The 23,783-nt window shown below is 39.8% G+C and overlaps 1 protein-coding gene across 8 annotated transcripts in view; it reads left to right on the top strand.

The window, feature by feature from the left end:
• The first annotated feature begins 210 nt into the window (after window positions 1-210).
• The window catches only part of LOC122490377 (synaptotagmin binding cytoplasmic RNA interacting protein), a 31,534-nt gene continuing 7,961 nt past the window's right edge, over window positions 211-23,783 (top strand). For 3 of the 8 annotated variants that reach the window (XM_043593051.1, XM_043593050.1, XM_043593049.1), the window contains exons 1-10: window positions 211-347; window positions 2,655-2,814; window positions 3,490-3,608; window positions 3,721-3,828; window positions 6,271-6,384; window positions 6,485-6,661; window positions 16,909-17,044; window positions 18,008-18,213; window positions 20,600-20,749; window positions 21,067-21,188. In XM_043593051.1, coding sequence (XP_043448986.1) covers window positions 2,667-2,814; window positions 3,490-3,608; window positions 3,721-3,828; window positions 6,271-6,384; window positions 6,485-6,661; window positions 16,909-17,044; window positions 18,008-18,213; window positions 20,600-20,749; window positions 21,067-21,188 — 1,280 coding nt within the window. In that variant the 5' untranslated portion in view covers window positions 211-347; window positions 2,655-2,666. Of the gene's footprint in view, window positions 348-936; window positions 1,293-2,654; window positions 2,815-3,489; window positions 3,609-3,720; window positions 3,829-6,270; window positions 6,385-6,484; window positions 6,662-16,908; window positions 17,045-18,007; window positions 18,214-20,599; window positions 20,750-21,066; window positions 21,189-23,783 lie in introns of those variants that run through there. The other 5 variants (XM_043593054.1, XM_043593053.1, XM_043593052.1 and 2 more) reach the window with 2 other exon arrangements.

Here is a 23,783-nt window from a genome sequence, read left to right as displayed (position 1 = left end):
CCTCGTCCGAGCCACGGGAACCCCTCCCTCCGCCCAAGGTTTTCGCGAAAGTGAAGCTGCGCGGGCGCGGGGCCCCGGGAGGTCCCATTGTCCGGCCAGGGAGAACCGCTTTCCCCGTAGCGACTCCCGTACTCGAGTCCCACCGGCTAGGTTAACCAGAGGTCTGCGGGTCTCGGCGCCACTCCCCTCCCCCCGCCGCCCCATTGTCTGCCTCGCCCCGCCCCGGGGGACACGTGCGCCTGCAGCTTCCCGAGCGAGAAGAGCGCCGGGCGGCGGCGGCGTGGACACCGCCGCGAACGGCTACGCGGCCGCGGCGCCGGGGGCGGGGGCCGGGCGCGCACGGATCGGTGGGTGTCCTTAGACAGCTGCGGTAGCGTTCCGCACCCCTCGCCCCGTGCCTCGCGGGCCCGGGACGGGGCGGGGGTTGGGACGGGCAGGAGCTCGGTGGGGGTGGCGTGCGCGTGGTGCTGCGGTGGGGGTGGGGTGGGGCGGGGTGGGGAGATGCCTGTCTCCTGACAAAGGAGAACGAGTGGGACACGCTGAGCCGGCCCGCCCCGCCTGGAGGAGAGCGGGAGGGGGAGTGTCGGGAAGGGAAGGGGCGGGTCTTTCATTCACTCTCGGCCCCTCCGTCGCCGCCGGAGCGGAAGGGCGGGGTCTTGCGTCCCCCTCCCCCGGGAGGTGAGGAGCAAGGGAGGTGGCGGGGCGTGGGGGCGGAGCCCGCGGGCGCGCGTCCCGAGGCGTAGGCTACGTCGTCACGTCAGCGCGGGAGAGAGAAAGAGAGGAGCCGACTCGGCTGGGACTGGGGGACGGAGTCGAGAGAGCGAGCGAGGGAGGGTGTGAGCGAGCGTTCGAGCGAGGAGGGGAAAGGCGGTCACTCGTGCCTGAGCGGCCGCGGACGGGACTGAGAGTGGTGGGGCAAAGGAGCAGGGAGGGGAAGAAGAAAGACCGAGAGAAGGAGGCGGACGGAGGCTGCTGGTGGTGGTGGCGGTGGCGGTGGCGGTGGTGGTAGGGGGAGAAGGAGGAGCTGGAGGAGGGCAGGGGCAGAGGGAGTGAGAGAAGCGGACGCGCGAGGGAGGGGAGGGAAAGGGGGGGGGTCACGCGGGCGCGCGCGCGCGCACCGGGAGCGCGCTCGGAGGCGAGTGGAACTGGATCGGGTTTGCTGCCAGCGGCGTGAGCTTCGGCCGCCATTTTACAACAGCTCCACTCGCGCCGGACACAGGGAGCAGCGAGCACGCGTTTCCCGCAACCCGATCTCCTCGGACAGGATTCTTCCGCCGCAGCCCAACGGGGAGGTAACGACCGCCAGGACCCGGGTCTGGGAGGGGAGCACCGTGACATTGTGGAGTGAGCTGGGCGAGGGAGGTGTGGGGAGAACCCGGCTTTTCTGGAAAATGGATTCCAAGGGGGAGAGGAGCACGTTGACTGGGGCTGCTTGAGAGTAGGCCGCAGCCCGCGCCGCCACTTCCTTCTATTCTCCATGTGCTGCCGCCGTTCGGGCTTTGTCTGCGGCGCTCCAGGGAGGAGGCGGCCCCATGGCCCGCGCGGACCGCGAGCGGCGGCGGAGTTGGTGCTGTCGTGGCCGTCACCGCGGCGCGGGAGTGGGCGGAGAGGAGCTGGTCCCGTCCCGCAGCCGCGCGGCGAGCTTGGGTGGTGCTCGCGGTCCGGCGGGCGTTAGGCAGTTCGCGGAACGCCCTCACTCCGCCGGGTTACTGGCCTCTGTCTGGGGGTGGGACAGCTGGCTCCGGCGCCGCAGTCACTGCACGGACGGGAGAGGGGTGGGGGCTTGCACCATGCGCCGCGGCTCAGGTCTCGGCGGTGCGGGCGGGCGGCCGGGGGTCGCCGGCGCCCGGGGCGGAGAGAGCCATGTGTCACGGCGGAGACGGCGGCGCTGGGGGGGGCGGGGAGAGCCTATGGCCTGGCGCCGCCGCGGCCTCGGTGTGGAGGGGCGAGGTTGTGCTGCTGCTGCTTTCTGGGGGCTCCGATCTTGGCTTCAGGTTGACGTTGGGAGTCGGTGATGGTCGTCTTGGCCTGGGACTCGGTGGGTTTCCGTTGGAGGAAGTTGTAGGACATTTGAAGGCGCAGAGCACGTGTTTCTAATGGGCTCCTGGTGGCCGCAGCGGTGAGGCTGCCGCTTTGGGTGCGGAGTTGGGGGCGGGCTTTGGGTGCGGGGGTGAAGGGTGGAGAAATTGGGTGGTAGGAAGGTAGCTTGTGTGAGCGCTTTGTTCTTCGCTGGCTGTTGTTACAGATCTATAAGCGGCAGGCGGGAAAAGCGCGCACTTTGGGGGTTTACCTTTGAGAGAGAAAAGCCCAGCTTTGCTTTCTCCACACACCTCATTCTCTGTACTGCCACAGCTGCATGTGGCACGCTGGCTTGTCCTCGTGCTGATTGGGCTCCATTTGTAATATGGTTTTTCCTAGGGAGTGTTAGCAGGTGAGTCAGGGGTGGTGCTAAGGAAAAACATAGTGAATCTGTCCTCCTCTGCCCCGCGCTCCGAATCTGGCTTGTCAGGCGATAGTGACTGTAAGGCTTCTTTAAAGGGAGGCGCAGGCTGGCTGGTGTAGAAATTGGTAGAGAAAGTAAAGATTGGGGCTCTTATATTTCCTCTACCCTTTTTGAAGATCCTAGTTTAATTTTGCTTATTGCGTTTGAACAGATCTCTGGAAACATGGCTACAGAACATGTTAATGGAAATGGTACTGAAGAGCCCATGGATACTACTTCTGCAGTTATCCATTCAGAAAATTTTCAGACATTGCTTGATGCTGGTTTACCACAGAAAGTTGCTGAAAAACTAGATGAAATTTACGTTGCAGGTAAGAACTAACACTTGCAAAATTATATTATGAAATTTTTCTATTGGATTTCTGGCTTTGAGCTAAAATAGCAACTTTTTGTGGTTTCCAATAAGTGTGGGAACTAGAGTTTTGCCTTGTTGTGATAGTTGTGAACTAGAGGTTAAGGTGTAGAGGGAGGGAAGAAGGAAGGGTTAGGAGGTAAAGGCTGGCTGGCCAGATGGATAAGTATATGATGGTAGCAACAGCTGCTAAATGTTGGGAGCAGGCCATGTGACTTTTTGGGGTATTTTTATAGTAGGATTCTTGTTAAATAACTGGTAACTATAGACTTGTCTGTCTTGGTGTGGCTGTTGCTTTTTTCCTAGTGGTATTTGAAATCGTGTAGAGGTTCAGTTGTCATGCTTGGTACTTTGTTGGTTGATTTTAGGATTTACATATTTACTGTAGAAATACTTAGCGTTTAGAAACTATGTGACTTAGAAGAAGATGTAAAAGAAGTTGATTCATTGTAAGTGTGGTTGAGAGGTTTTATTTAGTTCAGAATGATTAAAGCATGTGTGTTTCTCATATAGGTAAGGGAAATGGAAGAATTCTTACTTGGCTAGCATGTACCTGTATTGGCAAATATGGTTTCTTAAAAAAGTTTCTAAAAATATTAAAAGTTGACAACTAATTCAGTTTTCTCTTCTCCAGGGCTGGTTGCACATAGTGACTTAGATGAAAGAGCTATCGAGGCTTTAAAAGAATTCAATGAAGACGGCGCATTGGCAGTTCTTCAGCAGTTTAAAGACAGTGATCTCTCTCATGTTCAGGTAATGTTGATGTCAGTGTAACTAGAACATGAGTAGTTTTGATATAGTTTGCTTTATTGAATTAGATACAGATAAGACCATTGTTAAATGTGATTGGAAAATTTTTTTATAGAACAAAAGTGCCTTTTTATGTGGAGTCATGAAGACTTACAGGCAGAGAGAAAAACAAGGGACCAAAGTAGCGGATTCTAGCAAAGGACCAGATGAGGCAAAAATTAAGGTATGTCTTTAAAAACTTTTCTTTTTAATCCCCCCCCCCCCCCCCCCCCCCCCCCCCGGTCGTTTTTAAGTTCTTTCAAGGACTTTTTTTTAAGCTTTGGTGTAAATATTCTTTGGATGTGAAATGTGGGTGTGCATCTTTAAGATGTTGAGAGTTAATAATCTGAGATAATTTGTTAATCCTTTCTAATTACTGCCTTTTGAAAGGTTTCCTGCCTTTAGTTATTTCTGTTTTTAGAACAACTCACTTTTAAGTTTTTCTTGTTACTAATTTTTGCATTAAATCAGTGTTTCTTGGTATTCTAAGGCAAAGACCTAAATACCATCTACCATATTTCTAAACATTTTTTGAAAAGCTGGAAGTCCAGATTAGTGACAGTAGAACAAAAATGGGAGGGAATCCGTTCATCCCATACTTGGTGAGGAGTGTACATTTAACAGTTGACTTATCTTAGAATTCACAAACTCCCAAGTTAAATGGATTTAGAATTTTTAACACTACCTTCTTCTTTTCTATTACTGTTGATTTTAAGGCTGATTTGTTCATTTCTAAAGGCAGCTTTTATTGGTAAAATTGAGGAGTGTGGAAATGCAAGTGAAGAAACTGAGGTTGGGAGTGGAAGTTATTTTTTTTTAAGGTCATGTAGAGCAATAAATGGCCTCAAATGCAACTAGGTTGTTTTGGTTTTTAGTTGTGTTGAGGTTTCAGTTTATAGAAAATGTGATCATGCTAGTTTTAATCTGGTGCTCTTATTACAGTGTGCTGATGCTCTTTGAACCAAGAGTTATGGTTTAAGAAAGTTAATTATGAGTGTTAAGTGATGAGTGTTAAGTGATGTTTTAATGGTATGGGAGGAGGGAAGCTTGGAATAAGGAGTTAACTGTTAATGTCATTCATATATTTGAGGCTTTTACAGGTCAGGCTGTGAGTGAATTGTGTTTAAACCATAAATCCAGTTTTTTCCATAGAAATGGAGTGTAGATGTCTTTATTATATCAGTTGTAATTAAATTTACATTTTTGGAGTTAGGGTTATTAAATTTTTATTAAAAATGTAAAGTTTATTTTGACTTTTCTGTCTGGGAGGGAGTGGCTTGAAGCTTTAGTGTCTCTTAAATTGCAACAAGAAGACATAGTGACACTTTTATAGGATGTTTGAAGAATAAGTTTTTTTCTATTTTTTAGGGATTGATATAAAAAGTAATATAAAGATGAAGGTGAAAAGTGCAGGGATTACATATGGGAAAAAGTGAAGATGAGGCATTTAGTTAGTGGTTTAGTTTATGTTCTAGTAATAGATTTCAGTTTATTTTTGTTGCCCAATGTTGCATCCGTAAATAAACATTGGGGTATGATAGAAAAAGGCTGCTTCAAAATAACGTAGCACTTTGTGGGCCTTTTTGTTAGAGTTTAGTAATAGAGGAGTTTTTTTATCATAGTATTTTTTTCACAGATATTTAATTCTTTGGGTAGAAAGTGTTTGAAATCTGTCTAGTCATTTTCGTTTCTAGAGACTGAGGTGACCCCAGGTCATTTGACAGCATTTTGATAAAATTTGTCATTGTGCTTGGTGTTAGCTTGTTTTTGTTTTTGTTCTTTTCAGAATTTATTAGCCAATTACTAGATTTTATTATTTAGAAAGCAGGTTTTGTACTTTGGTTGAGATGGCAGAGGAGAATAATTCTTGGGTTTTTTTGTTTGTTTAGGCTAATTGTAGACAACTTTCTAGTACTTTGGCCTTATACCAAGGGATAGGAGAAACTACCACTGATTAGTAAATAGGAACTGTGTTTAAATTTTAACAGTTCACTTTTAGGGGAGATAAGACCTAGAAGTTATTTCACATTGTTGCAATTACATAAAGTTTTCAAAGTCATTTTGGCTCTCATTTGTTCTGAATGAACCATGCCATCTGGGGAAGCATGGTGCTTGAATGTCAGATGAATTAAGTTGTTATATTTCCTGTAACTCCTAAGTTAAGGGGCATTCTCAGGGAATGTAATTTCTACAAAGGTTGGTTCCCAGAATTGCTGGCAGTGTGTATTAGAAGTGTGGGATACAGGGAGTTTATTAAGGAGCTTTACCCAGTTCCTCCTTTGGGAGAGAATTAAACTCAAGCAAATTAGGTACAGTTAGGAGAAATTAGCAGAACAGGTACAGACCCTGGCTTGAAAGATGTTGATAAATCAATACTAGTTGTTTGTTTGCTAAACACTAGTTAATTGGAAACCAGAAATAATTTGAGTAGGGCCCTGAAATTTTCATTAAAAATTAGAGCTACTACAAGGGTACATTAAAGGAGAAATTCTAAAACATACCAGAAAACTGTAGGGATTGTTGCCAAGGTAAATGGAATGCTTTGAACAAGATTGATTTTTAACTGTGAAATGCATGGGTGTGGTCTTGTGAATTAAATGTATTAATGACATTTGAACTTTTCAAGGCACTATTGGAAAGAACAGGCTACACACTTGATGTGACCACTGGACAGAGGAAGTATGGGGGACCGCCTCCAGATTCCGTTTATTCAGGTCAGCAGCCTTCTGTTGGCACTGAGGTAAAGAAACTAAAAACTTGTACCTTTTGTAGTAAATGTGCAGGTATCTGGTTTCCTAAAGAAACTCTCCATGGTTTTTTACTTCATGTTTAATTTACAGATATTTGTGGGGAAGATCCCAAGAGATCTGTTTGAGGATGAACTTGTTCCATTATTTGAGAAAGCTGGACCGATATGGGATCTTCGTCTAATGATGGATCCACTCACTGGTCTCAATAGAGGTTATGCGTTTGTCACTTTTTGTACAAAAGAAGCCGCTCAGGAGGCTGTTAAACTGGTAAGTTTTTTTCTTCCAGTCTTCACGTTCACTGTCTTTAATTAAAGTCAAGTTTTTTCTTATTTTGCCTAAGAGTTAACCAAATGTTTTTTGAAGTGCTGATTAGGCACTTTTACATTCTTTGTTGTAGTTATTGTAGCAGTATTCTTTATATGTGTAGTTGACTGGACTGAGGATCTATATATAAGGCACAGTGTTAGAATTCTGAGTTACTTGTTCTTTGAGACATGTAGCTTAGTGATTTTTTTACTCTTTAATAGGAATGTTAAAAGGTTTAAGGAAGTAACTAATAGGTAGGGCTTTCTTATTTTCTGGCTGTACCTGACTGAGGATCTATATATAAGGCACTGTATCAGAATTCTGAGTTATTAGTTCTTTGAAACATCTAGTTTGGTGATTTTTTTTTTTTTAATAGGAATGTTAAAAGATTTAAGAAAGTGACTGTAATAGGTAGGCCTTCCTTATTTTGTGGCTGTACCTGGGCCATTCCTCTTTCTATAAAATATATCACAAAGACATTGTGATGACAAACTTCTAGTTCATGAAATAAAAGATTTCATGCTGAGTGGCAATATTTGATTTAAAGTACCAGATGTGTAAGGTGTGAAGACCTAGTTACGTTGCCAACTTTAAAAAAAGAGCTTTAATCAAATTATGGCTTAGCTCTTCTTTAAACTAGTTTTATGAAATTTTGTGGCTCACATGGATTCTACATTTTATAATTGAAGAGGTCAAGGGTTAATTTCAACCCAAGAAATGTATCAAAAAGTAAACTGGGGAGGAACTTTTGTAAAATTGTCCACTATGGCAGATATTTGTTAAATTTGCCTTATTGGCTTAAATATTTTGTAGGGGATACTAAACAATCTTAAAATTCTTGGATTGATTTTTCCTGAATTTATCCTTTCCTCACCATCAGATGGTCTATATTTTAAGGCATACCTTGAGGGGAAAAGCCAACTATACTTTGTTTTGCTTTCCATGGTGATTGAATTTCTCATTTGGTGTACGTAATTGACTATGATAAAAACTTAACATTAGAATAGTGCTGCTTGAAAGATTATAGGTGGTGTCTCTAAAAAAGAATTTGGGAGTTTAGGTACTTTTAAATCATGGGTGATTTTTCCCTCATTTAAAGAATGCTTCCTATTTCAGAGCAGCTATAGTTCTATTGGGAACCATTCACTTGTAACCTTTGGGCTGTCAAAATTTTAGTTTTGAGCAGTTCATGTAAAATTAAGGACTTTTTAGAGTTCTGGAAAGATAACTTTAGAAGTCATCTGGTTTAATCTATAAACAAATAGAACATTTTTGCCAGGTAGCAATAGAGTAGCAGTAAATTTTAATACAGAAATGTGAATGAGAAGGCAGCAAACTATCTTACTGCAGCAAGCTAGTATAGAATTTACCATTAATTTCAGACCCATTTTATATATTAGGTATTACATAAAGCTTTTATTGTTTAACAAGGGTGGTTACTTAGTGTATAAGTGGTGATTTGTGTGTTAACATTTTTAAAAGGAATCATTAAACCAGCATTTGTAGGCCACTTAATTCTTGCTACCAAAATGCACTATTTATGGCAGGTCCTCACTGCAGTATTTGTAGACAATGTCCAAAATCCATAAAAAATACTTCATTAGAGGAAGATGATCTATAATCCTATTGTAACATGATGATTTTGAGTGCCAGTAAATAGTCATTATGAAATAATGTTTCAGTTTGGGCAGTTGCCTTGGCTTAACAAATAATACAGTCCAAAATTGCATTGCTGTGGGCTTAGGATGTAGTCTCATTAATATAGTTAAGTTTTCAGTTATAATTCAGAAAGTTCCATAGGTAGCTAGCCAGCCATTTTAATTTATCCAGGAACTAATAATAATTCTTGTTCTTTTTTACATTTTTTCTGGTTTTGTGATTGGAGTCCTTATCTGGGAACATGTTTATTTTTTCCTGTCTGATAAATTAGGAAGTTTTGCATTTTGTAATGGTTTTACCACTACATCCACTAGGGTGAAATGGATATATCATCGTTGCTTTTTTAAAAATTTTTAATTTTATTTTTAAATTTTTAAATATTTTTGAGAATGAGAGAGACACAGTGTAAGCTGGGGAGGGGCAGAGAGGGATGGAGACAGAATCTGAAGCAGGCTCCAGGCTCTGAGCTGTCAGCACAGACCCTGATGTGGGGCTCGAACCGCGAGATCGTAACCTGAACCGAAGTTGGACACTTAACCGACTGAGCCACCCAGGTGCCCCACATCGTTGCTTTTTTTTAAAGGGTGTTTTACTGTGGTAGGATTATGTTGATAACAGAATTGGGAGGCTTGCCGTAATGTAACAGTAAAAAGGGAGGACTAGACTTTTGAGGAAATGAAATATTCTAGAGAAATAAATCAAGTTAACGAGGACGTCCTTTGCTACTTAGTATTGTGGAAATGAGTATTCTTCTAAATGTGTTCTTTAAGGGAGCATATTTTGAAAACTGTCCCTTCTTGTGTCATGTCATGAGAGTCTACTTGAATTACACCAATATCCAAGGTGAATTTTTATAGAAGATTAATAGAATGGTCATTGTAGTTGTAGATAATAAGTTTTAAAAAAATGTCTATTTGGGATTATTTATAGATCAGACAAGATGGAAGCAGGAAGACCATTTCTTTTTGCTTTCCTGTCCTTTGAGTGTCCTGAGTACTTTTAGATCGAGATAGTCTGGCTGGCTCAGTTGGTAGAGTATGTGACTGTTCGTCTCTGGGTCATGAGTTCAGACCCCATGTTGGATGTAGAACTTACTTTAAAAAAAAGATTATGTATTTGGCCTTATTTTTGGTATGATCCAGGAATAATCCCTCCCCTCCCTGTCCCCCAGATTAAAAACTATTGAGGATTCTGGGGTCCCTGGCTGGCTCAGTTGCTAGAGCATGTGACTCTTGATCACAGGGCCGTGAGTTTGAGCCCCACTTTGGGGGTAGAGTTTACTTTAAAAAATTTTTGTGGATTTTAAATTTGCATCAGAATTACTTATAAAAATAGGGTAATTGATAATAACAGCTGAAAAAGAGGCATGAAGTTAAGCACCTGTAGACTTTTTAAATGACTGGTTTTCAGCCAACATTTGCTTTGTATTTTGGGCAATAAATTTATTGCCAAATGATGAAAATCTTGCCAGGGAAGCAGGAGCTAAGTTTGTGAAAGGTGAATAATAGTTACCTGTTGAGTGCTTGTTAAGACACAGGAGCTGTGCTAGGGTGTTACATTATTACCTTTAAATACTATCTATTTTTTAAAGCAACTGGAATTATCTTCATTCTGTAGAAGAGTAAATAGCCTGGGTGACTTATAGGAGGCCGTATAGCTTTAGTTCGATACCAGGTTTGTTTAGTTTGAGTTCTTATCGTTGACCAGACCTAACAGTTTAAAGCCAGCAATATAAATTATGTCATCAGGTAGCCTAATTCTTTAATTATGTAGTCACTTAGGTAGTGTTAAAAAGGAGCACAGGAAATAAGTTCTGTTTCTGCTGCCAGAATATTTTTGGCATCTATCTACATTGCTACCACATTAGTCTAAAGTACCATTCAAAGAGTGCTTCTATCTAGTCACTGCTTTCCATTGCCCCTTTACAGTCTTAACCATTCAACAGCATAGGTTAGATCACAACATTCCCATGCTGACAACTTTAATAATGGCTTCCAAACAAGGCCCTATCTGATCAAGTTTCTGCTTACATTTCTTTTTTTCTTTATTACTGCTCCGTCCATACTTTGCCTCCCACATAAGCTGTGACCATTTCTATCTCAAGGCCACCTTCTGCTCTTCCGCTTTTGAACACTCCCCCAGCTACCATGGCTACTGCCTTCTTATACATCAGGTCTTCCTAGAAGGCCTTTCCTGACTTTCAGCAGCTTACCACCCAGTTGCTCTGTGACTGTATCATGAACACAATAAAATAGAATGCTCAGATGTACTTAAAATTATTTCTTGGCTTTGTAAAGTATTTGCTTATCTCTCTCCTCCAGCATACAAGCTCTTTTTTCCTGTATCCCTGACATTTACAACAGTGCCACTATGTAACAATTCAGTAGGTGCTAGATAAATAACCTGACTGGTTGACTAGTGTCATCTAATCTATTATTTATGACCCAAGAATTTATATTTCCCATATTAGCTATAGTCCCATATTAGTATTTAAAGGTTTTCTGATTTCCGTTTGTAATTATGTATTCAGTGTCAGCTTTGAATTAATGTACATTTATAGGGGGTAATGCTTGCCCCCTCATCCCCAGGGGGATATTTGGAAATATCCAAATGTGTAGTGTTTGTTGTTGTCCCAAAGACCCGGAAGAAGGGCAGGCAAGTGTGTATATGTATTTCTGTGGTGTGCTGCTCGAATTGGAGCTCAGGGCCACTGGCATTTTAGTGTCCATTGCAGTCCTAGATAATAGAAGTAAATACCCTGCTGAAAATGCTAATAGTGCCTATATTACAAATACTGGAATAGTTTATCTCTATTTGCATATTAAAAGTGATGGGTTTGGGGCGCGTGGGTGGCTCAGTCGGTTAAGCTTCCGACTTTGGCTCAGGTCATGATCTCACAGTTCATGAGTTCGAGCCCCGTGTCGGGCTCTGTGCTGACAACTTAGAGCCTGGAGCCTGCTTCAGATTCTGTGTCTCCTTCTGTCTCTGCCCCTCCCCCACTTGTGCTCTGTCTCTCAAAAATAAATGTAAAAAAAAAAAACTAAAACAGTTATGGTTTTGATAGGCACTGATGGGTTTTATTCACTGAAGTGGTTGATGTACACTGGTGTAGCATGTATAAAACCATTTTGATGAATGCAGTTGACAAGATAGGTCCACGACATACTTTGTAGCACTTTAGCAAACAGTGTGTTTAACATGAAAACTTTGGACCTACATGGTAGTTTGATTGAGTTCATGATTTTATAGGACACAGATGCATCGTTCAGAGGGTAACAGGGATGCAAATGCCTTTTTCAGATGCTAACAGGGATGAAGGCATAGATTGTGTTGGGGTTATTTTGGAAGGCTTTGTGATAAAGAAGTTTGAGCAGGACAGTGAAAGGAAATAGGTAATCTGGTTGAAGCAGTGTATTGTTGAAGGAAATGGGAGATGAAACTAGTATAGTATAAAGTCAGTGCCAGAAGGTAGTAGTCATGACTATGGGGCTAAGTTTCCATGGTGCCATTAAACTTTTGAGTGTTAATGTGGGTAGCATGGTATAAAAAACAGAATAATGAAGAATGTTTGGATGAAGAGAACAAAGACCAGGAAAGTGGCAGCTATATAGAAAGGAGAGAGGCTAGAGATTTTGAAAGGAGAGATAATAGGCGATGGTAAGCTATATGTTCCATTCTAATTTTTATCAATGATTTATAAATCAGGGCATAGCTGGACTCGTGTCATATGTCTGGTGACTTGAGTCTTCATGTAGTGAGTGATAAATGCCCTGGATGACAAAAATCAGAATCTTAAAAGATTGTGATAGCCTGAAACAGATAGTTAACACCAGCAAGATGGAATTGAGTCAGGACAAACGTCAAGTCCTATATACAACTGATTTCACAAGTAAGCTGTAGTGTAAGTAAGCAGTGTGGTGTGGTTGCCAAATAAGCTCAGGTAATCATGGACTGTTGTGTTACAGAAAAATGTTTAGAAGTGGAAGATTAGCAATAGTCTCCAATTTATTCTAGATTCCTCAATCTCAGTCTGTGTCTACAGTATTATGTTATGGATATCACTATTTGGTGACACGCTTGGGAGGCACATTAGTTTGCCAGTATCAGAGAAGGAATGATTAGCCAGGTTTAGAGAACAGCTAAATCCTGAGCATTGTGTGGAGTATATGAAGTGCTGTCATCTGGGGAAGAAAATCCATAGTTATTGTAGAATTTTTAGGGAAGTAGATTTTGGCTTCAGTATTTTCTACTTAAGAAATGTTTAAGAATAAAGTAGGCTGAGGATGTAGTGGCTTTGCTGCTGTGGGAAGAGTTAGGACTGAAAAACCACTTGTGAGTTAGATTCCAAATCTGAGATTGCTAAATTTGGGGGCATTTGGTGACTGACTGGCTACGACGGGAGGAAAAAGTGACTTGAGATTTTAAGCCTAGATGGTGGGAATATTCTGTACTGTACAACTCCAGTTTTGGTGTTCTGAAAGAGTGAAACTGTATTGATTCATGTTCAAAGTTCATCTTTGTTTTATTTGGTCACCTCACTATGATACTGAATCTGGAAGATAGATTCTTTAAAAATGTTTATCTTATTTATATATTTTAAAGTTTATTTATTTTGAGAGAGAGAGCAAGCAGGGGAGAGGCAGAGAGAGGGAGACAGAGAATCCCAAGCAGGCTCCATGCTGTCAGCACACAGCCTGTTGGAGGGCCCAGACTTAGAAACAGTGAAATCCTGACCTGAGCCTAAACCCAAGAGTTGGGACGCTTAACCAACTGACTGAGCCACTCCAGCGACCTTAATGTTTATTTTTGAGAGAGACGGAGCATGTGCCGGAGCTGGGGAGGGGCAGAGAGAGGGAGACAGAGGATCTGACTGACATCAGATCTTGGCTGACAGCCCGATTTGGGGCTCGAACTCACGAACTGTGAGATCATGACCTGAGCCCAATTCAGACCCTTAACCAACTGAGCCACCCAAGTGTCCCTGAAAGCTAGATTTTTTAAATATCTTAACATCACCGCCCAACTTCCTTGTTGGAAGGCATCACGTTTTTTTTGTTGTTGTTAATTTTGATACTGTGATAGTGTCCTGATGACACTATCCTGAGATAGATATCACTGTCCTGAGAGTTAGACGATTTATCAGCATTACATTAGAATCTGTGTTAAGGTTCAGAACAGTTTCATCATGCCCTTCTGCCACTCATCTCACTGTTACCCACCTGCTGGGGTGCAACGTTTGTGAATTTATGGTGATAGATTGGTCTTAAAATTATTAAAGAGTGAGAACCGTTAAATAATTCAGATGCACATAAAAATGCATGTTTAATAGGGCACTGCTTCAAGAAATGCTTATTGCTGGGTACTGTGTACTTTTCCCCCCCCCTCTTAAGTAGTGTCTACACCAGATGTGGGCGTAAGCCCCCGACCCTGAGATCAAGAGTTGGATGCTGTGCCTTACTGAGCCAGCCATGCGCCCCTCTGGGTACTTCTGCTTTTTTGGACAATATGCCCAGAGGGTCTCCTTTGCCCCTTTAATGATTTATTTTAATTGAAGAGCCAGTTTACTCTCTGTGTGTTAGCTCTAATTGTTTTATCTTTTTTTAATTAAAAAAATGTGGATGAAGCATTATAGTTTAGTTTAGAAGTCCCAATAAATCTTCATGTCACTTATACTGTTTAGAGACCACAGTCATCCTAAATAACCTTCTACCTATCCAGGATTGGTAAACCTTATTAGCAGGGCAAGTGATGATGAGTTAGAAATGAAGAAGCTTTTCTTCTGTAAATAATAACAGAAACAGTCATTACTACTTTGAAGCAGAATTGTTAAATGTTGATGGACGTGTTATAACTAAGAATTCTATTTTTTTAACAAGTTTTTGTTTTTTGTTTTTTTTTTTTTTGAGAGAGGGAGACAATGCGTGCAAGCAGGGGAGGGGCAGAGGAAGAGAGAATCTTAAGCAACACACACCCAAGTGCAGATCTCTTAACTGTAAGATCATGACCTGAGCTGAAATCAAGTCAGATGTGTAACCAGCTGAGCCACCCAGGTGCCCCACAACTTTTTTTTTTCTAAGTTTTTTAAAACTTAGATTTAGATGTTTCCTTATAGTAAACAGGTCTAGCTCTTAGAACTTTTGGAAAATGAAAAACACAGAAGGAAAACTATGCCAAGTTCTGTCATCTTCAGAATAACTCTTATTTTCACCTTTGAATATTATGTATTTTTTTCTGTTTTTCTGATATCTTAGTTTTTGTCAACTCCTGGGGTTACAGATTAGATCAAATTGAAAGCCATTGATTTGTCATTAAGGTTGTGTTCTGATGCTAGATTATAAAAATCTAGGGAATGCACGTGTCTTAAAAGTAATTTGTGTTTCTTAGATTATTTGTTATAAGGTATTGTAGTCTACTTGTTCATAATCCCATACAATGATGGATTTAGCCATAGCACTACTGTTTGCAGGTAATCTATATATTTCTAGTTTTAAGAGGTTTTTGGTCTTAATATAAATGCCATGGGGGAAAAAGTTGTGGCAGGCTTTTTCAGCCTCAGTACTATTGATATTTTAGATCTGATAATTCTGTTTTACTGGGCTATCCTCTGAATTGTAGGATATTTAGTATCATCTCTGGCCTTCGTACCCACTAAATAACCAGCAGTAAGCCCACATCCCTAGTTGACAACCAAAAATGTCTCTAGACATTGTCAAATGTCCCCTGGGGAGCAAAATCACTCCTTTTAGAACTGTTGGTTTGTGTTAAGCGTAGAAGGGTGTTTTGTTGACCTGTTTTTTAGGATGTAGGTATTGCACAGTGAGCTCAAATCTGGAGTTTGGATGATGGAAGTTTCAGAGAAAGCATTTTATTCAGAGGCTTAGCAGTCTAAAAGCTGTTTGAGAACTCAGGTGTAAGTAGCTAAGATTTTAGTGTTGTGGAGAGAAGGGGGACATACTAGGAATTTTAGGATAAACCTATGTGATGTCCAAGTATTTGAACTTTATCTAGTGGTGATAGGGAGTCATTGAGTTTGTTTTCAATAGCCAAAAACTGTCATCTCTTTTTTTTGTTTGTTTTGTAAGTAGGCTCCATGCCCAGTTGTGGGGCTCGAACTTACGACTGTGAGATCATGAGTTGCATGCTCCACTGACAGAGCCAGCTGTGCACCCTTGTCCTCTTTCCTTTTTTTTTTTTTTTTAAAGTCTCTGGCATGAGTGTAGAGAATATAAATAATCCTGGGATCATGATGACCAGAGACTTTGATAGCACGAATTGAATCAGTGACGTAGAAAGTACAAAGCCGTTTTGAACTGGAGGAAGGACATTTGAATTTCATGTTAGATTTTGAGTATCTGGGGATGGAGAAAGGGACAGGGAGGAATTGATTTTCTGACTTACTGTATGCTTTCTTGTCTTGCACCTGATGTACCTTTAATGCAAGAATGGAAGAGGAGAGGTGCCTGGCTGGCTGAGTCAATGGAGCATGCAACTAGATCTCAGGGTTGTGAGTTCAAGCCCCACATGGGGTATAAAGCTTACTTTCAAAATGGGAGAGGAATGGTTTCACTTTGGCTATAAGGCTGGCCTATAAATTGTATGGAAATTTATGTTGATTCTTTAGTGTTTATAGCTCCACTTGCACATACTCAAAACAGATTTTGAGGCCAGGTGTGGGGGATTAATCAAATTGTAACTGCTGCTACCATTATTGCTAACATGAAATTTTGAGGTAGTTTTAACTGTGTAATATAAATAATTCACTTTCCCTGATAACTTGAATATTTTTGAACTTCGGTTTGTAAATCATACTGATTAGTAGATTTGTGACTTTGACAGATTGGGTTTTGCCTGTATAATAAATATCTCATCCTTCAGTGGGGTATGGGTTACATGAAGACTTGACTTTTTACTGTAGTTTTATAGTTGCTTCTATACGTGCACCCTAATCAGTCCACTTATTTTTTTTCAACCTTGTTGTAGGTTTGTTGAAAATGAAATGGGGAAAAAAGTAGGGTTGGATTCAGGAAAAGAAGGTTCTCTCCTTTTAGACTTATATTTGAAGCTGAAAATCCCTTATTGCAACTTCTTACAAGAGTGAAAGGGAGATGGAAAAAAATAGATTTGATGCTGGTTAACAGAAAGGCAGAAAGCTTGTTGGTATTTGAATCCCATTTCTCTTGCATGAGGATAACTGGTTGCCAGGATGAATTTAAGTAGAAATTAAAGTATTGTGGAATCAGCAGTTTTGAATTTAAGCTGCTCATAGACCTGATTCCTAACTTACCAAGTTTCCTAAGTTTCAAGGATTTAACAAATTTTTGCATTAATTTAATTCATGAACTTTTTAAGTGTTTTGTCAGTGTAATCTTCATATCTGTCGCAGATTACAATTTCCTCTTACGTATGCTAACTATATTTTTAAAGGATAAAAATACTTGATAAACATAGCATTGAAATTTGCCTAAAAAGTTGCATCTATGTTTATAATCATTTATAATAAAATATTTTGTAAGTATTTTAAAAATATGGTACACTTCTTCCCCTTTCAGTATAATAATCATGAAATTCGTTCTGGAAAACACATTGGTGTCTGCATCTCAGTGGCCAACAATAGGCTTTTTGTGGGCTCTATTCCTAAGAGTAAAACCAAGGAACAGATTCTTGAAGAATTTAGCAAAGTAACAGGTAAGTTGGATTTATGTGGAAGGAGATGCACTTCTAATACTGAAGGTAATTGCATACTTCTGCATGTCAAGCACTGTTACAAACACTACATTTATTGACTGGCATTCTTACTCCCAACTGTGGGAGATAGGTAGCTCCATTCTGTAAGTATTTTGTAAGTAAGATAAGGAAAACAGGTACTGAGGGTTTTGGGAAATAACTTGCTGAATGCTGTGTAGTTCTTAAGGAATGCAGTTGAGATTTGAACTATCTGCAGAATCTGTGCATCTCGTTTTGGAATCTGTGTGTTCTATTCATTTTTAGGTGCTAGCTTGACATTCTTAGTGGGATTGTTTCCATAATGATTAGATTTTCTAAATTATTGGGATGGTAAGTATTTGTATAAGCAAGAGATTATATAATCAATGTCAGTATGGTGTAATTTCTTTGAAATCTAAAGCATTTTTTAGAATAGTGACCAAATCAAGCTGCTTTTATTATTTTGTTTTGTCTGCCTAGAATATTTAGCAGATTATCAGACTGTTACCAGTCTCCAGGAACATTCACAATCTTACGTGATACTAATATCTCATTTGAAATAGTTACTGATATCTGAGGCCAGGAAAGTGCCATCAAAAGGAATTTTAATGTTTATTTACATAATGAGAAAAGTGTCTAACCATATGTGACTTACACTGCCATTTTTGTAATTGTTATGTAAAAATTTTATGCCTCTTGTCATTTAATGGAAGAATAGTCCTTGGGTCTAATTAAAAAGAATACATTTCTTTTCATGGGGATTTTTGTGTTGAGAACACTTGGAAGGTGTGTGTATTAGGTCAGTTATCTGGACCAGTGTTTTTGAGAGTCCTCTTCAAAGAAAAGAGATTATTTTTCATTTTTATATTCAAGTATTAGAAAAATCCTTTGATCTTCTTTTTTCTTATTTTACCTAATTTTTCTGGAATGGTTGCTTATTTTCAGAGGGTCTCACAGACGTCATTTTATACCACCAACCGGATGACAAGAAAAAAAACAGAGGCTTTTGCTTCCTTGAATATGAAGATCACAAAACAGCTGCCCAGGCAAGGCGTAGGTTAATGAGTGGTAAAGTCAAGGTCTGGGGAAATGTTGGAACTGTTGAATGGGCTGATCCTATAGAAGATCCTGATCCTGAAGTGATGGCAAAGGTAATGACAGTCAGGTTTTTTTGATGGGTTGGTGGCAAAAGGGATTCGGGAGGCTTTAGAGAAGTAAGAAACTTATAAAATGAATTGTATACTTTTCACAAAACCACGTTTTTGAAAGTGAGAGAAGTGTTCTTTATTAAGACCACACATCAGAAATAAAACCAAGTGCATAGAGAGTAAATATAAAAATTTATTTGTGGACACTCCATCATAATTGTGTAGCTGTCATTCTCATGATGATGAGTAGTTAGCCTACATGCTGTGGAAGTAATTCACCATCAGTTTTGTGTGTATTCTAAGAGCAATTTTTGCATTTTTGAGAATGGCGCCATTAGCTTTCATGGTTTTTGTGTTAAAAGTCCTACTCCTAAAAATAGTGAACTGTATTGGCCTCAGCAGAGCTGCTGCAGTTACAAGGTTTAGCTATTATTAGGTATCCTGCTTCAGCAGTCAGTTGAGACATCCTATGAGAACAAACATCTCTTGAGTCAACACTTTACTCACTAGTGCAGTTCTAGTTAAGTTATTCTACTCTTTGTCATTTAAGAAACCCTCTTAATGGTGATAGGCTAGCAAATACAGCTCATTCACTTAAATCAAGAAAGTAGTGTGAATGCCAGAACTATGAATATTACTAAAGGATAAATAGTCTTGAGGACAGAAAATACTTCATATTATTTTTTCCATTGGCCTATTAAGTTCTTATTGGATTTTTAAATTCAGGTGTTATTTCAGGTATTTTAGGAGGAAATGATGTTTCCTAACAAAGGGTCAACTTTTATAACTGTACTTTGAGGCGATTTCTGGATTGAAAGAATTTGTCAGTATTTTGAATGCTCCCTCCATTCTTTATCCACCTTTCAGAAGCAGATTCTAATTAGTTTTGACCACCTGTGTTAAGTGTTCAACAACTATCTCAAGGCATGGAATTCACATTAGTAGGAAATGACCACCTCCATCTTTGATTACATTGATTACAAAGTAATTACTAATTTAATAAAAACTGTTAAGCGTTGTTTGCTTTATTTTGAAAAACTTAGAGTTCTTATATACTCTCAAGTCCATAGTTCATGTTAGGATTTATTCTATTGTACGTTCTATGGGTTTGACAAATGTATGATATGCATTCATTATAGCATCATACAGAATAGTTTTACTACCCTAGGAATCCTCCCTGATTCCCCCATCCCTACCATCCCCTCTAACCCCTGACAACTATTGATTTTTTATTGTCTCCATAGTTTTGCCTTTTCCCAAATGTCCTATGGTTGGAATCATACAATATGTAGCTCTTTAAGATTATCTTCTTGTACTTGGTTACATGCATTTAAGATTCCTCCATGTCTTTTCATGGCTTGATGGCTCATTTCTTTTTAACACCGAATAATAATCCATTGTCTGGAGGTACTGCAATTTATCCATTCACCTACTGAAGAACATTTTGGTTCCAAATTTTGACAGTTATGAATAAAGCTGCTGTAAACAACCATATGCAGCTTTTTATGTGGACATGTTTTCAACCCATTTGGGTAAATACCAAAAAGTGCAATCATCAGATTGTATGGTAAAGTATGTTTAGTTTTATAAAAAAACTGAACTCCACAGTGGCTGTACCATTTTGCATTTCCACTAGCAATGTTTCTGTTCCATATCCTTACCAGCATTGGGTGGTGTTAGTGTTGGGTTTTGGCCATTCTAATAGGTATGTGGTGGCATTTCATTGTTTTTGTTTTTATTTATGTTTTTAAAGAGATTTTTAAAAACTACTCTCTACACCCAGTGTGGGGCTTTGAACTTAAAACCCCGAGATCAAGGGGCACCTGGGTGGCGCAGTCGGTTAAGTGTCCGACTTCAGCCAGGTCACGATCTCGCAGTCCGTGAGTTCGAGCCCCGCGTCAGGCTCTGGGTTGATGGCTTGGAGCCTGTTTCCGATTCTGTGTCTCCCTCTCTCTCTGCCCCTCCCCTGTTCATGCTCTGTCTCTCTCTGTCGCAAAAATAAATAAAAAAATGTTGAAAAAAAAATTAAAAAAAAAAATTAAATAAGTAAAAACCCGAGATCAAGAATTGCGTGTTCCACCGACTGAACCAGCCAGGTGTGCCCCTCATTGTTGTTTTTAAATGCAGTTCTCTAAGGACGTCAGGTTGAGCATCTCTTCATATGCTTGTATCTTTGATGAGGTGTCTGTTCAGGTTTTTCACTCATCAGATCCAGCAGTCATTCCTCGGTATTTACTCAAATGAGTTGAAAACTTAGTCATATTATATTTCTGATATTTGTCTAATGGGTAATCACTAAAACTATGTCTGGTGGGTGGGGTGGTGGCATCCTGGAAATTGAGCCCTTTGGAAATACACAGAGAATTTCTGTTTTTTTCTTAATTTTCAGGTAAAAGTGCTGTTTGTACGTAACCTTGCCAATACTGTAACAGAAGAGATTTTAGAAAAAGCATTTAGTCAGTTTGGGAAACTGGAACGAGTGAAGAAACTAAAAGATTATGCCTTCATTCATTTTGATGAGCGAGATGGTGCTGTCAAGGTAAAAGAACTATTGTAGGCATCTAAATTAAACTAACGATTTTTAGTCATTCTAGTATCAAGAGTATTCTAAAAAGTTGAAGGACACTTAGAAGTCATGTAATCTACTCCAGTTAACCTTTATTGGCCTTAGCAAATTGTATAACTCACTGAACTAAGTCAAAAAGTTAATTAGTTGAAGAGCTGGATCTTTAGATAAAAATCTAACAGTCCTATTGGATCTCATCCTTCCAACATTAATGAAATGATTTTTTGATTTCAAATGAATTAAAATTGTTGTTAAAGTCCTCTCTGTTGATCAGTACCTCATTTTTTAAGGCTATGGAAGAAATGAATGGCAAAGATTTGGAGGGAGAAAATATTGAAATTGTTTTTGCTAAGCCACCAGATCAGAAAAGGAAAGAAAGAAAAGCTCAGAGGCAAGCAGCAAAGAATCAAATGTAAGTGAAAATTGTCTAAATTTAAAATGTTGGTAGATTAATGAAAAACAAGTATTGCTCAAACCTGTTAAATAATTGCATAACATGCCTTTATTTCTGAAAGAATACTTGAAAGCTTTGAGCCACTGAGAAATGCCCAGAATTTCAAGAAATGTGTATTGAGCTGTTGCTATTGGTCATACTTGTGAAAATAATCATAATTCTAAATAACTAGAGTTCTGTGTAATAAATGAAAATCAGTCTAGGGTATTTCCTGCTATGTTTTACAGAATGTGCTCCTGAATTATATGTTTTAAATATTAGCTGTCCACAAGCGTTCATATATTTGGTTAAAGGATGGAGAGTTTTTTCCCTCAGAGGTAGAAAATGTTAAATCTCCCAATTATGATAAACTCTGCTTCCTCTATATCTGAAAGAGGCTTTTTTACCAATACATAGTGCCTGTTGCCACCTCAGAGATTTCATATATGGATTTTGAAAAATGAAATAAGAGTATAGTTAATCAAATAACATAGTATTGAGGTAAAAAAAACAACTAAGTGTAATGTATTGCATAAATTGGATCTTTCTAGAGTATCTGTTAAAGGATATCTGCTCATTAACAGTGAATGAAACTTTTAGCTGGGTAAGAATGAAGTTTACAATTTAAAAACTTGAAGTTGGTAATTAATTTCTGAGGAGGAAGATGGATAATTGCTATTTGATGCAAGAACAAGAATCACTGAACTTAACTGTATCTCAGGCCAGTTTTCTGCCCAGTGCTCTATGTGGGATGCAAAAGAAGGGTCAGGGTGCTTCTATTTATTTCTCTTATTTCATAATCAGGGAAGTAATCAAATTATTGCATTTGACAGTTGTGGTTAGGCAAGTTGGCTAGTTCTGAGCCTCAGTTTCTTCTATTTTAAAAGGGGATCAGACTGAATTATGTAAGATGTCTTGTACTGTGATTATCCAAGTGATTTATACTTGTTCTAGGACTAAAGAGATGTGCTTTATAGACTTAATGGTAGTATAAGGAAAAAGATTATAGAAAGTTAGGTTTTTGAGGGGGAAGTAAATGCTCTATATCTCAAACCCCTTGAGTATACTCTGCAGTGAAAATAACTTTTCCCTGTTACGGAAGACAGTTAACTGATGGTTTTATTCATTCAGTGGCAGAAAGTAAGTGTAGGAGATTATGTTAGAAAAGTGAGTAAAACAGTTGTAAGTTTGTAGGTGGAGGGTGATAGTAAATAGAAAGTGGGGAATGTCACTGTATCTGTTAATATTTGAGGAGAACAGGCCAAAAGGGATGACTGCATGTGATGCTTGCACTTTTAACTTGCTGCAGTCATTCACTGATTTTTTTTTTTTAATTTAACAAACTACAGCACACATTCCTACTTACTCCTCAGTGCGTCCCTGTGAGTTGAGTACTCTATTCCCCAGTTTGAGATGAGGAAACTGAGGCACAGAGGTCAACTTGCCCAAGGTCAGTCTCACAGCTAGTAAGTAGTGGAGTTGAATTTGAACCAAGGCAGTCTGGCCCTGTGGTTTTCACTCTTACCATTATACCAGGGTTTCTCAATCTCTCTGTGATTATTGACCTTTTGTACTGTGTGATTCTTGGTTATGGGGGGCTGTCCTGTGCATTTTAGAATGGTTAGCAAACATCCCTGGCCTCCTCCCACTACATTTCAGTAGAATCCTCCCCCACCCAAGTTACAGCTAAAAATATCTGTAGACGTTATTAAATGTCCCCTGAGGGGCAAAAATCTCAGTTGAGAATCACTGCATGACTGCATGCTGTTGTCATTGTGTTATTTAGTGACAAAAAAGGTGATTTGTCAGTTAAGACAATTAGCACGGCACAACAAAATGGTCTGAGAACCTAGTTGATGAGAGTAGCATTTTTTATGTATCATTGAAACGGAAAAGCTGGGCCTGTATGAATTGAGTATAAAATAACATGCTAAATAAACACAAGAGTAAATTATTCTCATAAAGAAGCTTATTTTTATGCATTTCATGGTATTTTGGGGTTCAAATAAAATGAAGAATGCTTTCCCAGGGTATAAGGAATTATATCAATTGTACTGTACTATTATGGAATGTGAATTGGAATATTAAGGATATTTCCTTTTAGATAGTATCTAAGCATATGCTGATTTTTTTTTTTTTAAACAATTTTTTATTTTTAAGTAATCTCTACACCCAGCATGGAGCTCAGACTCACATACCCGGGATCAAGAGTCGCATGCTCCACAGACTGAGCCATCCAGGCACCCCCATATACTGGTTTTTATGTTTTCTCTCTATTATTTTTGAAAGTAAGATTTATAGGTTTGGTTTTTTAGCTTTTGTTTTTCCCATCATACCTACGCATATTGTTTGGGGTTGATAGTAAGCAAGAGTAACTTGGGTCTAGCAATGAAAGTTTTTTTTTCCCCCATGTTTGTTTATTTTGAGAGACAGTGCACACACAAGCAAGGGTGAGGCAGAGAGAGAGAATCCCAAGCAGGGTCCATGCTGACACAGGGCTCCCATCTCCCCACTGGTGAGATCATGACCTAAGCTAAAATCAAGAGTCGGATGCTCAACCAACTGAGCCACCCA

This window comes from Prionailurus bengalensis, chromosome B2, assembly GCF_016509475.1.
Source record: "Prionailurus bengalensis isolate Pbe53 chromosome B2, Fcat_Pben_1.1_paternal_pri, whole genome shotgun sequence".
Taxonomy (NCBI): Eukaryota; Metazoa; Chordata; class Mammalia; order Carnivora; family Felidae; genus Prionailurus; species Prionailurus bengalensis.
Note: the sequence above shows the minus strand (reverse complement) of the source record. Positions and strands in the feature narration are given on the sequence as shown.